Below are 15,418 nucleotides of genomic sequence, written 5' to 3'. Positions count from 1 at the left end.
CCAAATTACGGAAGTGAATCTGCAAGTTCCTGGTAACATTCCAGCTGACCAAATTTTGCAAATAGTTGTTCATATGTTGCCTATTTGTGTGAGCAATATAATGTCAAAAGGGAAAAAAACAAAATTGCTATTCACATATTGGCATGCTATCATTGCTGCTTCCTTCTTGAGTTCTGTTGTTCACATAGTTAGTGGCTTGTGAGGAGAGAACCAGTGGGAATTCGATCAGGCTCATGCCTGTTTTCAGGGTCAGCATTATTTCACAGCAAAATTGTGTATTTCTTCTCCTGGATGCAGCATTCATATATTTAGTCCTCATAAATCCCATTCAAGTCCATGCTGGTTTCCTGTTCACTAGGCAGTGTCCTTGGCAGGAGCACTGCTGGAGACAGGCACACCTAGGAACATGTCCTGGACCTTTGAGCTACTCCAGTGATGTCATCTGCCTTAATAGAAGACTGCCCCTTCCTCTGAACTCAATAGCCTTGTGCTGACTAGGAAACCTTGGGACTTACTTTCTTAGCAGAGTAACAAGGGGTATAACATGAAGGCAGGAGCTTTCTAATCTATCAATGACAGTGCTACCTTTTCTTCAACAATCTTCTCATTGTTTTTTCTTGCAGCCCTACTTTGCTTTTTTACATGTTCATTGCAAGTTGCTTGCTTGCAATGAAAATCTGAAGATAGGGATTACAGGAAGAGTTTACTGTGGAAAATTACTATTTCACAAGAATCTGATTTTACCCCAAGCTGGAATATTTGACTGATACAGAAGTGGCTTCAGCACAGAAAATAATTTAATTAGCTTCTTCCCCCTTCTTTATCTTTGCTTTCTACCACATGGCTGCAGGCAACAGGTTGTGCCAAAGGGACATCATGTTTCAGGAAGGACAAGTGACATTTCATGCAGTGTCTCATTGCTCTCCCAGCAGAGTAGAACTTTTCAATACGTTTTTATGGTTTAAGGAAGGAAGGAAATGCTCTCAGCCCCTTGTTCATTCATTTTATTTATATACTACCCAGAAGCTCAAGTTCTTTGGATAGTTCTACAAAAATTAAGTCAAACTACCACATAATGAAATTGCCTCATCTCATAAAGTTCATTAAGGTATGTTGCACCCTCCCAGCCCCTCTAACTCATTTCAAATTTCTCTGAAGTTCTGCTCCTCTGAAAGAAGTTATTTGCCACATTCGGCACTCTTCCTGCTTCCATCTCTTTTTCTTTTCCTCCTTTTTCCTCCCCATCTTTTTTCTTTTCTTTATTCTGTCTTGAGCAGGGCTCCCAGACTTTGTGGGCCTGTGGGAACATTTGGCACTCTGAAAAAGTGCCCTGAGCATCACCATAAATGTGCTGCTCTAGCAAGGTGAGTGAGGGGCAGTCACATGAAGTGCCTACCTTGGACAGATGTTTGAATGTGCACCCTCTGTATGTGCTTTTTACTCTGGCTTTTCCCTCCCTCCCTCTCTGTGTGTGTGTGTCTGGGTTTAGCACATGCATTCCCAGATTGACTGATAGACTGACTCCACCCCCCCCCCCTCTGACACACATGCAAATGAATCTGGGGGGAGGGAGATTACCTACAAATTAACTGGAGGGTAATGAAACCACACCACTTGCCAATGAATCTGTTTTCCCCAAAGTCCTTCATGGGGTGGGCTTTTCTGCTCTCCCTACCATTTTTAAGCAAGGAAGGTCCTCTATTCACTTGCAGAGTGGAGGAATAGCTTGGTGAGTACTGCAGCCTGGGCCTCTGGGCACAGTGGTGCTTACAGGCGGTGCACTGGAAGCCCTGGTCAGAGCAAGTCTTGGTGAATTCTTAGGAAGTGAATATAGGAACATAGGAATCTGCCTTATAGCAAGTCATCTCTTTGATTATCTAGTATCGTCAACATTGACAGGGATGGCTCTCCAGGTGATGAGACCAAAGTTTTTCCTGGCCTACCTGGAAGTGCGAGGGATCAAATCTGGGATCCTTTGCATGCAAAGCATGTGTTCTCTCACTGAGCCATGGCTACTGAACTATAGACGGGGTGGGAGAGAGAAGTTCTGAACAGCATTTAGCTTTAATACAGCAGACAAGAGGATATGCTTTGTCTTGTTTTTATCTCTTTGACCACACCCAGCTCTTTGAGAAAAGTGGGTTCAGATAATTGTTGAGGGAGTAATTTGGTGCTATTTTGTCAGTTGCTATTATTCTGCAATGCAATGTGAACTTGAACTTTAAAAAGGAATTAATTTTGGAGGTGGGAGAAATACTAGTTACTTTTACAGTCCTATGTATGGTCTATTCAGAAGGAAGTCCCATTGTATTCAATGGGACATGACGTCTGAAAAATGTACATAGGATTCCATCCACAATTACTTTCATGGGGAAGTTTGCAGCCTGATCACCTTTAAATTTTCTCAGAAATAAGTGATGAGCCTCCTACTCCACTCACTTGAATGCCCCTTAAACCCAAACTATACATGTTTTGTCACATGTGGCTTTTTATCTTTTTGCACAGACTCTTGCTTTTGTGGTAAAGGAAAGGCACTTGGTACTTTCCCTCAGCTATAGTATTGAAAACAGGCTCATTGGCTGATTCCTGTTGAAGTCATGGCACAAATTATGTTCTGAGAAGGAGGAAATCACAGGAGCTTGTATATAAGGAGGGTAAAGGACATTTGCAAAATACTAACAAAACATTTGTTTTGTTTTATTTATTTTCAAAAAGAAGGACCTGAAGGGTAATTTTCTTACAACAGGCTAAGTTGCACTTAATCTTCAGAAAGAAAATGCTAAGATTTTAATTTCTGTGGAACATAGTTCGTCATTATGAAGTGTGTGGGGAGAGGGAGGCTGTAATTGCTCAGTGGTGGCATATGCCCAGAGGCATTCTTTATGTCACTGTAATTTTTGCAATCATTGGTGACTTGTAAATATATTCAAGTCATTTTAAGTGTGTAGGCATTCTGTTGTGGGCTTGTGCCCAGGATATTTAAGTAATATATTGTAAAGGACAAAATTATTAGTTTAAAGGGCAACATTTCTAAAATGCCAGATGGAAGCATACTAAACGGATCTGAGTGAATAATTGATAAAAGAGAGTGAGGAAGTGTAAGGCTGAAAATGGCAGAGATAAACAAGGGTTGTTGTTGCTAGGTTTTCAAGCAAAATTAATGAAAGAGGTTGTTAGCATTGCATATCTATGATGGGCCCAATATTATGCAAATCATGCTAGGCTATGAAGAAGATGTGCTGTAGAAGAAGGCAAGCATACTGCTCAATGGAACAATTACAGGCAGGACAAGGAGAACATAATGACAGCAGTGTGTCAGGATATGTTCGTTGTGAAGAAAGTGGTGGAGAGTTGTTTTTCTTCCTCTCTGATAATTCTAGAAATTAGGATTATCTAATGCAGATGAATAGTAGGAGATTTAGGAGCCATAAAAGGATGGCTTGCTTCATGTAATACAATATGAATGTTATTGTATATATTGTTAACAGTTTGTTCATGTGTTTCTTGAGCAGTGTTTGGATCTTTGGATCACACAAGCATATGACTGCATATATCACATCTTGCTGTGGCAAGAGCAGCAAATTCCTCAGCCCCCTCACAGTCTTGCTAGTGTGACTGCCATTTTTCTTCATCCTTTTTCAGTGTTTCCAACCTGTGCTTCTAAAAACTGAAAAGAACATCAGAGAGTGTCCTGAATGCATTCTTAACCTCCCCACCCCCAGTTCTTTTTCCACACTGAGAAATCCATTGCTATGAAATTCGCATAATCTTTCTTTCTGCTTTACTGCTCTGCCATAAAATTTGTATACGTATTGTAACCCTACTTTCTGTTTTACCTTGAAATTTGCATATATGTACTGATCCCCATCACTGCTAAGCCAAATGTTTATCTGATAGCTAATAAGGGGCCCCACTGGAGGGAAGTACCAAGCATAAAGGGACACAGAAGAGCTGAAAGTGACTGCTAGCTTAGTATTTGCTAGCAAGACAAATGCTGAAGTGGAGGATGAAATTAACAAGTAGGGTCAGGAATGCTCAGCTAAAAAAATGAAGAGGTCGCCCTGTGTTCTGCTGCACTTATGCAAGATCCCATGTCCATAAGCACTAAGCAAATAGTATGCACTTGGAGATCAAATATGGGACAGGGGGACTCTGCTCATTAAAAGCCAGTGTCATGACCTAGGTGTTCCCTCCGAAGCAAGACAGTCTCTCCAGCAGTTCTTGTAAGAGTCTTTATTCTACACAGAACACTCTAAGCATTCACAAGCACAAGGAGAAGTGTTGACACCTCTCTGCCCCCCTTCACCCAAAGTTTTGTTTATGACCACTTTGGAGCCTGTCTCTGGATGGAGGGGCGCTGTGAAACCGGGCACGCCTCTGTTCTGCACTCTGAGTCTCTAATTGGTCCAGGCTGCGACTGTGATGACGGGCTCTTGGGTCCACATCCTTAGGAAGCTCGTGTTCTCCATTTGAGAAATCTCCCCCCTCCCGTCCTTCATCTGCCTCATTCCCACAGGCGGGAGGGAGCCTGGGCCCCATGTGTGTCCTTGAGCTACTTTCACCCAGAACAGGTGCACACCTGTCAGCCACAGCAACAATTCCCATTACCGGAGTGTAAGCTCTGAGCCTGGTCTGGTGTGGTCATCCCCACATCATCCTCAGAGTATGAGCTATCAGTGCCACCAAAACAGGCCAATTCTCGTGCGTGCCCGGGAATCTCGTCAGAGTGCATGCACACGCCAGTCAGGTCCAATGGACCAATTTCAGAAAAGGTGTGGACATAGGGATGAGCAAGGATTTTTGCTTCCCCAGAATATGAACCAGGAGCAGGTGAGAAGTCCAAGGGGAAAACCATCCAGGGAATGCTACAATGGAGTCATTTGTCTGGAATAACATGGGCTATTGAGGGAAAAAACCAGCCCATGGTGGGTGGCTTATTATCAGGGTGGCTCAATGTGACATGGAAACTCATCCAGTTAAATATGTATGATATAGAGAGTTAGAAGATTTCTCACCAATTTAGAAAGGAAGTTTGTAAGTACTGGGCTTGCTCAACAGGATTTGGATTGTTTTCTCAACACGTATACTTAAGGCATTTGTATTGCAGTGTTTGGTAGTGTTAAACTCAATTTGTCAAATGTTTGTAGCCCATTTATAGACATTTGCATGTTGTAGAGTACCTTGAACAATCATCTAAGAACTGGATTTGTTCTTACTATTATTCATTATTCCTTTGTATAATTCAAAAAGTGTTTGCAAAAGATTGTTAAGAATGAAAACATACTGGATATCCATTGGTTTCCTTGAAACAATATTGTACTGAATCACTGGTTGATTGCTGTTTATAATTTTGTATTTTTATTTTAATAGGTTATTATAAGGTGATATATTTCATGATTAAGAATGCATGTACACAATTACACTTTCTGCAGTTTAAACCCAATATTGTACTTTTACTGAAATTAACTTAACAGGACTGTACCTGAAATAGAAAAACTTAATTCAGATGAGCAATCCTATATCTAGTTACAAGGGAGTCCCATTAGCCCTTCAACCCTGTAAGGCTTTCTTATAAATATCATGTTACCAGGAAATAAGACTGGGTCTTATATTAATTTTTGCTCCAAAAGATGTATTAGGGCTTATTTTCAGGTGATGTCTTATTTTTTTCTTACGAAAGCCATAAGATTCTTGCCCCAAGAGTCCTCTATGTTTCCTTTCTTGTACTTGACGGAATAGCTCTTTCTTTTTGCACCCTTCTTGCATTTTGCATCCATGCATTAAGTACATCTGTTACAACACACGACATATTGATGTTATTCTTGCGTTGTATCTGTACTCTGGTCATCCGGCAATAAGTCTCGTGTTCATCTGTTTACCTCTCATCCAAAGGCACCTGCTTTGGTATTTAGAAATACTTAATCATAATGTATATTATCATTTATTTTAAGTATTATTGTCAATAATATTATTTATTTATATTTAATATATATTAACATTATTATTTTATAATTCAGTACGTCTACCGTGTGTTGCAACGGATGTACTGCCGTGTTTTCCCAACCGTCTGGCTGACAATCTTAACTGGGGTTTATTTTGGGGGTAGGGCTTATATTACGAGCATCCTGAAAATCATGCTAAGGCTTATTTTCCGGTTAGGTCTTATTTTCAGGGAAACACAGTAGACACATATAGGTTTGCACAATAAGTGTATAAATATCAGGAGTAAACTACTACTCCTGGTAGTATAATACAGAAGTACTAAGAAAGGATTTGAATGAACTAAATATATATGTGTCTGTCAACATGACTAGACTACAACTTGTTCTTATTGCTAGGAGCATAACAAAGGCCCTGTTGAATCTGACCAATGACCTGCTTAGTCCAGCATTCTGTTCACACAGGGGCAATCCGGCTGCCTCTAGGAAGCAGAAAAGTAGGACATGAATGCAGTTGCACCCTAGATAAGATTTCTTCTAGAGTAGCTTTGTCCAGCCTTGTACTTCCAGATATTTTGGATGGCAAATTTCTGGAGTCCTGACCATCATATATACTGGCTGGTTCTAAATCATCTGGATCCAACCATTTGGAGATGGCTGCTAGAGAATTAAATACACCTAATCATATGTGGCACTCATCTTCACACTCATCTTCACACTTCTTTTTCTCTCACAGAAATCAATTCAGGCAAAGCCAATTTCATCTGGGTTTGTATCTTCTGATACTAACTCTGAAATATTATTTTTCAGTTGCAGATATGGAAAATACAAAAGTGAGGACTGTCAACATTGTGGTCATCATTCTGCTAGTGTTTATTTTGCTCAGTTCTTTGCTCAGCTCTGGATTTACATTCTACAATGCCATTAGTAATCCCTACCAAACTTTTTTGGGTCCTGTTGGGGTCTATGTCTGGAATTCCATATCTTGTAAGTAATATACAATTCAATATAAATATTTTCAAATGTAACAATAATAAATGCCAACAGCAACATTTTGACTGTTTCAGATACTTAACAACTCAAAAGATGAAAAAAAGGCATAGCCTACAGCCAATGGAATTGTGTATTTATATAAGGTGTCAAATCCGAGGAAGAGCCTTTGGATCTTGATAAATGTCAGTTCCCCTGCCCACCTGCCCCCAAATATCTCCTGAACTCCAAAATCATGCCCTTGACAATCACACTAAACAGCTTCCCAAGCAACCATTTCTTGTGCCTAAGTAAGCTGTGTCTAGGTGCATTTTTAAAAGCCCAATAAACTGGAATTAGATCTCATGGAATATCTCCTTCTTATACTATACATACATATTTGTTCAACCTGTATCTTAGATTCTTTTTTGTGAGGGGAAAAATTATCTGTATAAGCTGCTGACTGACATCAGTGGAATACCAAGAACCTGGGTTCCATTCATGAGGATAATCTTAATTTCTGTGGGTCACTAACCAAGCTTCTTGGATGATGTGCAAACTAAAAATGTCCCCAAAGCTCATCCATAATCCTGTCCGAACAACTCCTCTCCATATAGTGGCCATGTGTTCTCTTTTACAGAGGACAGTCTTTATTTGAAGGGCTGACAGACTGCCCGCTGTTTTGAAGTCATGCTCTATTCGAAGGATAGCACAGCCCGAGTCCTGTGTAAAGACAGAGTAGAAAGAGCTGGTCCTTAAAGTTTCCTATCAACAGCATCTGGAAAACAATCTGAGCAAAACACATAGGTCACCAGTTCATAGTGTTCTGTGCTGTGATGTGCTGTATTGTATTTCTTTTAAAATTTGAATAATTAGTTCTAAATTTGCATGCACAGATATATATTTGCTTGTGTAATATTTTGGGCTAACATCTGTTGTCCTCCTTTTTGGTGGTGCACAACTTGATCAATTCACAAGTGGCCAAACTGCCCAGACTATACTGCAGGGTGGTATAAAAATGAAATTCTTCTTCTTCATCATCAGCCTACTTCTGTAGCAATACAATTCCTTTGTAGTGCAGAAGAAGTTTGCTAAGGGTAGATAAGAAAGTGATTGTTCAGAAAAGCTTGTCTAATGTTCCAACCACCTTTTCACAGAAGAAGCCTTAAGTTCTAAGCAACATAACTTGAAAAACAGTGCTCTAAATATCTTCTGTATAGCATTGTGAGAACATTCATGATCTTATTTGATCTGTAAATGAGCTTCTTAGAATGTAAGGCTATTATTTATTTTATTTATTTTTTGATTTATATCCTGCCTTTTTTCTACAAAGGGCTCAAGGCAGCTTACATCTCCTCCTCCAGCTTATCCCCACAACAACAACCCTGTGAGGTAGGTTGGGCTGAGAGTCTGACTGGCCCAAAGTCACCCAGTTGGCTCCATGGCTGAGCGGGGACTAGAACCCAGATCATCTGAGTCCCAGTCCCACACTCTTAACCACTACACCACACTGGCTATTAGAGAGAAGATCCATTAGATTGACTATTGCAGTTAATAGTAACAGTCCAAATGACTTGTGTATGCACATACACATGGAAACTGAGTGCATAGTAAGGGATATTTTCAGTTTTTTCACACTAGCAGTTCCAAAAGGTAAAAGACAAGAAGCTTTTAAATATCAATAGCTCCTTTGGGCTGCAGCCAATATTTCTTAAATGAACTCTGTCTTTTAATCCATGGTATTCAAAAATAATACATGGAAAAATAGCATTATTCTTAAAGAGATGTCAGCTTTATCACTACTTAAACTAAAGAAACATTAATTGTGGGATAGAAACATAGAAACAGAGCAAGTCAGAAGGGGTCATCTAGTCTGACCCCCGGCTCCAGCCAGCTCCACTCCCGACATGTCCACCATGTGCATGTCCAAATTAATGAAAGGTGAAGGTTGTAAATCAACTAGCAACAGAAAAGAAGTTTCTGTACTATTTGCTAGTTTTATGCATTGCAGTAAAATATACACAGTTTCTGTCCAGTTGGTGTCACTCTGCTAGTGCAATGGGTTTTGATGCAGTAGAGGCTTCCATCAGTGAAATGAGGAGGGAGGTGGTTTTAGAGATTCCCCCGCCATACAGCAGCCCACTTACAAATCTGTTTCAGAGTGCTGGATGCCCTGCAGGAGAGTATGGCAGGTGGCATGGGGGCTGCCATGGAGTAGAGGACACCTCCCGCCCCGATTACTGATAGAAGGCTCTCCAAGTTTGGAAAGCCTGTCATCATTGCAGCAACAACAGCTGGGTATAAGCCAATGAAGTCAGCAGTTGTTTAAGTAAACAACCAAGAAAATGCCAATGCAGGGGAGATATTTCTCTTAACAAGGTGCAACAGAGTCATATTTCACCTCCAAAATGTAAGCTTCCGCTTTTACCAGGGGATTGTACTTCTGTACCTACACCAAGGACGCAGTCTGACAGTTGACCCCAAGTGCTGTTTGGGCACTGCTTGACAGCTGTCATCCTGATCCCCCTCAGCAGTCCCACAGTGTCTCTGAGATACCAGGGTGCCTCAGAACCCATGCTGTGCTTGACCTTTGAGAGCAAAGAAGCCACTCTGGGTAGCTTTCTATACAGCATGGCTTGTTGTGTTGTACAAACCCAGCCATTGTGTTTGCAGTCTGCTAAGCCTGTCCTAATTCTTATTTGTATGATTGCTTTGAACTCCATGCTAGCCCCAGTAGTCAGTGATAGAAAGAAGACTTATCTGCCTTGCACAATTTCACCAATTAAATAATCTACCCTCACATCAAATCCATTGTTCATCCTACTGGGAAAAATATAGACATAAAATGGATGCCCTCTAGGAAGTAATCCAACTTGTGGAAATAGCACAGAGGAAAGGATTAACCCCACATATGCACACTGTTGATCCAATCAAAATCAGACCCCTTAAAAACTGCTTAAAACAAAGAAAAACTTTTAAAAAGTGGGTAAGGATATATGATTATAACTCTCTTATGTCATGCATAAAACATAGCCTTTTTCTGCTTGCATAAAAGTGATAATTCCTATGTCCTGATTTCCAGTGGCTGATCTGTTGTTAATGCTTGGTGACATTTTAATTGATCCCAATAAAGATCTAAAGTATTGTGGCTTTTGGATGTTTAATGGACTGGCATAGCCACCTATTACCTTAGATCTGTGATAATTTTACCGTACAAGTATGCTGTCATAGGGTTAGGGTTGGGATTATCCTGTTTTAAGCATAGTCAAATGACCGATTTGGAAATTTAAAAGAATGGGAGATTTCCTTAGCCTTCAAAAAGATTGCATGAGAACTGATACTGCAAAAGTATGGCATAATTTTGCTGAGTGAAAGAAATGGCAATACACTACGGGTGTATTGGGGGAAGTATTTTTCCAGATATATCAGAAAGTTGTGATATGTAAGACTTTTAAGATGAACTCCATCAAACATTCCCCTGGAGGTATAACCCTTCATTCTGATATTAGGCTTACATCTGCTTTCTTTTGATGTGCTTTGCTTGCCTTTTGATCCTGCCACTGAAATAACTCCAGTTCTTACACTAAATAAGTCTCTAGAGGCTCCTGCTTTTTCTAACAGCAAGATTGGGACTAAAAGAATTTATTCAAGGGTGGAGGAACCATATTACAAAATGCATCAGTGCTCAATTGATGCCGCACAGCTTCTCTGCTGAATTGTGGGCCACTTACGAACTTCTAAAAGAAGAGGAAACACATCACTAAAAAGAAGATAGATATTTGCATAATGTTTGCACATGTTGCCACACAGATATAGAAACTATTCTTATACCTGAAATAGCATTTCAGTTATAAGAAACAAGGCTGTGTGTCTGCCTGAACAGCGTACAGTTCAGGGTCTAACTGTTGATGGGAAAATGTTCTTATGGCTCCTTATTTTTAACCTGGCTTGGACTGGACAGGCCTTCAAACTGAGGATGGAAATCTGGCAGCCCTTCCAATAAGGTACTGTCCTTTGTACAGATGTTTCAATATAAAGGCCTCTTTCTGCTGAGTTTCCCTTTCGTTCTTGGTGCTTCTTTTTGGAAGTGATTTGATGCCCTCTGTGATACCGGGTTGTATCCTCCAATGTTATTCAGAACAGATGTGCCTGATACCTATGCTATATCCTGTTTTTAGCGAAGAACATTTTAGGGCACAATTCTACACATGTGTAGAAGGAAAAAAAAGTCTTGCACCTCCCAGCATCCCCTGGCCATCATGGCTGGTTGGAGAATGCTGGGAATTGTCCTCCTGACATCCCTGCATTTGGCCAAAGATCTGAAAAGAGCTATGCACAGAAAACAGTATTTATGTAGTCTCTGCGTGCATGACCAGAGTGCTTGCCTTTGTTTAGGATTCCTGATTACACAGAGATCTTATGCATGTCCAAGTGTAGTCTATATATGCACTGGGTGGGAATGATGGGTATTAAGGTCCAGTGGACCTGGTAAGCACAAAACTGGGAATGGCTGCTTTTTGCATAACTTTAACATCAGTATCACCTCATTTGTTCAATATATTTGGAATCAGAACACTACACTAAACTACTTAGCCTACCATTTCATCTCTGTTGCTTTCTTGAGAGGCAGAGACCCTTGTCTGGGCCAGACTGAGAAGTGCATGAACAAACAGGAGGCAGTGGCAAGGAGGACATGTGACTCCAAGAGGGTCCTGACAGCAGGCCTCTGACAGGGGTGTGGGCTTTTGTCAGGAACCCAACCATTCCTAAACTTTAGCCTCCTGTCCCTCAAAATTCAAGCCCTGCATTTTCCTCTTACCCCACTACCAACCCACGTCAGAATATTTAGTTGAACTGACTATAGAAGAACTATCCATGTATTTTCACTGTCCCCAGATTATACCTTATAGTATCTAAATAATATTTGTTTTCCTACTTTTCAGGCATCTGCTCTCTTCTGGCTTTGATACTGTTTGCTGTGAATGTCGAAGTGAATGACCTCTCCTTTGAGCTGACTGTCCAACACTGCAGTTGGTTAGAAGGCTACACAAAAAGCATACAGACCAATGCCTATGGGTATTCATATTGGATCATTTTCCTTATAGTCTTTTTCGCTGCTGCAACTGTTATAATCATGGTTTTTTACCAACATGCAAGGTATTCAAAAAGGAAAGAACAAGAGAAACCTATAGAAAATGCACCCAAAGATGGCATTTTATTTTAGTGGGATCATTTCCTTCATGTCAATGCCTGAATGTGCAATCTAACCATCAATTACATCACATATGGAAGGCCTATTGACATTTTTATGTCCAAAGTGTGAATCATTTTATGTATGGCTACTACCTAAATTGGAAGGGGGCACATTTGTGTCTTTCCAGTTATTGTTTGACTCAACCCCCACATCAGCTCTAGGGTGAAGGAATTATCATCCTAGATTTTGGGAGCTGGAGTCCAACAACATCTGGAAACCACAGGTTTTCCACACTTGACCTAAATGAATAAAATAGAAGAACAATATAGTATAGACAACTGGGACAGATTAAAGAAATTCATATTTTCTCTTTTGGTAGGTATTTATTATTGATAATTTATTTCTGAAGCCTTTTACAAATGCATTTTTCAACTCAGATGTGTACAATTTGTGAGTCATAGAGTGCCAGCTGAAGCATCCAGTCTGGGGTCAAATTCACTATTATTCAAGATGCATGGTGAATAGTATTGCTTCCTATGAATGCAGGTTTTCCAGGACAGCAGGCTTGGGAAAAAATTAACAACCTTTTCTTCTGTTGGGAAGAAAATGCTAGGAGAGGAGAAGGTGCTATAATGGGATTATGGCCAGCAGGGAGAAGGTTGAGCAATCTACTTCTCGCATCCCATTCCTACCCCTCACTACAAGAAAAATTGCCCCACATAAAGTTAATAAACATGGCCATTGAAATGTTGTTAGATGTGTTGCACGTAATGCACAGCTAAGGATGGCTTCTGGAAAGGATTAGACAGACCCATAGAGGAAGGAGCAGAATCTCAGACCTAGGATCCGAATGCAGCCCTTCCATCTATCTATGCCTAAGGGTTCTCCAGATAGCTACACTCCCCTTCCCTGGCCCCACTCTCTTTCCCCTGACAAGGCCTTGATTGTTGTATGGTTCCCTGGCTTTTGTGCAGTCTCCCCTGCACCCCATTCAAAAAGGTTGAAATACTGCTTCTAAGGCTTACTCACTGGCGATAAATGCTTTAAGCTGCAGTATACCTCTGGAAGGTTACAGGCATCATATGAAAACCATGGATTGCCGTCTTGTGTGTGCACTGCATTTGTGTTCAGAATATGTGAGTATATATTTTCCTATTTTGGTCCTTGGCCTGGCCCTCCAGTCTGCCTCTGAGATGGACTTTAGCCATCAGGCTGAAAGAGATTCCAGACTTCTGCCACAGAGGATAGCTCTTATCAGTGCCCATGGCAGCCATACAGAAGCACCATGTCCAGAGCTATATACTTCTGCATACAGATACAGGACACAAGCCATGTGGGAGAGCCATTGCCTTCATGCCCTGCTTGTGAGTTTCCTGGAATATTTGGAGGACTACTGCTGCAAACAGAATGCTATTAGTGGTGGAGCTTTGGCCTGATCTAGAGCAGTTGCCCCAGGGAAGATTCAGACCTGGCAAGAGCATGGAATGATTGGCCTGGGCAATGTGCTCACCTCTCCCCTGCCCACCTTTGCTATAATCAGACTCATCTGTAACTCAGGACTTGTGCTGGCTTGGATTTCATTCTCCAATCACAGATGAAATTTCCAAGTGCACAACATGAACACAACTCCTAGACGAGCCAAATGGCAGAAGAAAAGAAGGTGTGTAGGGCAAACACTGCCCTGGTGGATCATAGCTTTCTTCTCTAGCCATCTCTCTTTCCTTTCACCTTCTGCATTGGCTTCCAACAAGTACAGTACAGGCATAAGCCCAGCCAGAGAAGAATGAAGTGGTAGCCCACAGGGAAAGGAGAGAAAACACTGAAAATTCCCTCTGCTCTGCTCCCAGCTTTTGTCCAGTCCACAGTTCATCTGGGTAAAAAACAGAAAGGTGGCAGTCCTACTGCTGCTTTTGAGATTAATACATTGGCCATCCTGAAGGTTTGCAGCAAAGGTAGGCCATGGATACAGCTGGCAACTTTTTTTTTTTTTGCACATTTTTTATTAAGATTTTAAACTAAAAAATGATCAGTCATCAAATACATCGGACGTACTGGGTCAGCCCCCTATAACATATCTTTTAAACATTCTATAATCATATTCAAATCGATTTATAAAAATTTAAAGACATCTTTAAATCTAAGCCAAATCCCGTTTCTCCAGCCAATCGTAGAAAAGGGCCCAAGTTTGATAGAAGTCAGTATCTTCCTTCTCCTTCAATAATAGAGTCAATCTGTCCCTTTCTGCAGAATCCAGAATCTTTTTTAAAATCAGTTCCTCAGTGGGTAGTTCCTCACTCTTCCAGTATTGAGCTAGTGCAATCCTCGCCGCTGTGATTAAATGTAGTATCAAATACATTTCTTGTTTGCTAATATTTTCTGGTACAATGCCTAACAAGAAAATTTCAGGTTTAAAAGCTAAGGGTTTTTGTAGCATTTCCTCAAGCCATTTATGTATTTTAATCCAATACTTTTTCACATATTCACAAGTCCACCACATATGGTAAAAAGTACCCACATCATGTTTACATTTCCAACATCTGTTTGACATATTTGTAAACATCTTATCTAATCGATTTGGTGACAAATACCATCTATAAAACATTTTATATAAATTTTCTTTATATGAGGTTGCTAAAGTTACCTTAATATTTCTCTCCCATAGCTTTTGCCACTTTTCTAATTCAATATTATATCCAAAATTTTGTGCCCATATTATCATAGTTTCCTTAACCTGTTCCCCTTCCATTTTCTTGTCAAGTACGAACTCATAAATTCTTATAATCATTTTCTCATCTGTTTTTAACATCACTTCATCAAAGGCTGTTAGGTCTTTATAAAACCCCCATATTTTACAATCTTTAGCATATCTTGATTGCATCTGCACCTTATACCACCAAGAGACATTGAGTCCCTGTTCTTGTATTTCTTGATCTAGTTTCAAGCCTCCATCCTTATCCAAAATATCATCATATCTTATGATCCCTTCAAAATTCAATACATTTGGATACACAAAAGCTTCCATAGGTGAAAGCCATCTTGGTAACTTATTATACAATTTTGACTTTAACTTTTCCCACGCTGACATTAATGATCTTCTAATAAAGTGACTTTAAAAAGTCCCATGAGACTTAACCTTCTCGTACCACATATAAGCCTGCCAACCCATCTGCAAATCATGTCCTTCAAGATACAAAATTCTCTGATTTCGCAAGGTTATCCATTCTTTTAGCCGAGTTAAAATAGACGCTGGATAGTACAACATCCAATCCGGTAACCCAAAACCCCCATTCTTTTTGGTTTCCTGAAGCATTTTCAG

General features: G+C 40.3%; 1 protein-coding gene across 1 annotated transcript in view; it reads left to right on the top strand.

Moving 5' to 3' along the window:
• CLRN3 (clarin 3) overlaps positions 1-12,188 on the top strand; it is a 12,870-nt gene extending 682 nt beyond the window's left edge. Inside the window, exons 2-3 of the mRNA XM_044445717.1 lie at positions 6,750-6,926; positions 11,852-12,188. Coding sequence (XP_044301652.1) covers positions 6,750-6,926; positions 11,852-12,132 — 458 coding nt within the window. The 3' untranslated portion in view covers positions 12,133-12,188. The remainder of the gene's footprint in view (positions 1-6,749; positions 6,927-11,851) is intronic.
• Positions 12,189-15,418: the final 3,230 nt, after the last annotated feature.

This window comes from Varanus komodoensis, unplaced genomic scaffold (genome assembly GCF_004798865.1).
Source record: "Varanus komodoensis strain SLA01 unplaced genomic scaffold, ASM479886v1 scaffold49, whole genome shotgun sequence".
Lineage (NCBI taxonomy): Eukaryota > Metazoa > Chordata > Lepidosauria > Squamata > Varanidae > Varanus > Varanus komodoensis.
The sequence above is the reverse complement of the archived record's forward strand: the minus strand, read 5'-3'. Positions and strand labels throughout refer to the sequence as shown.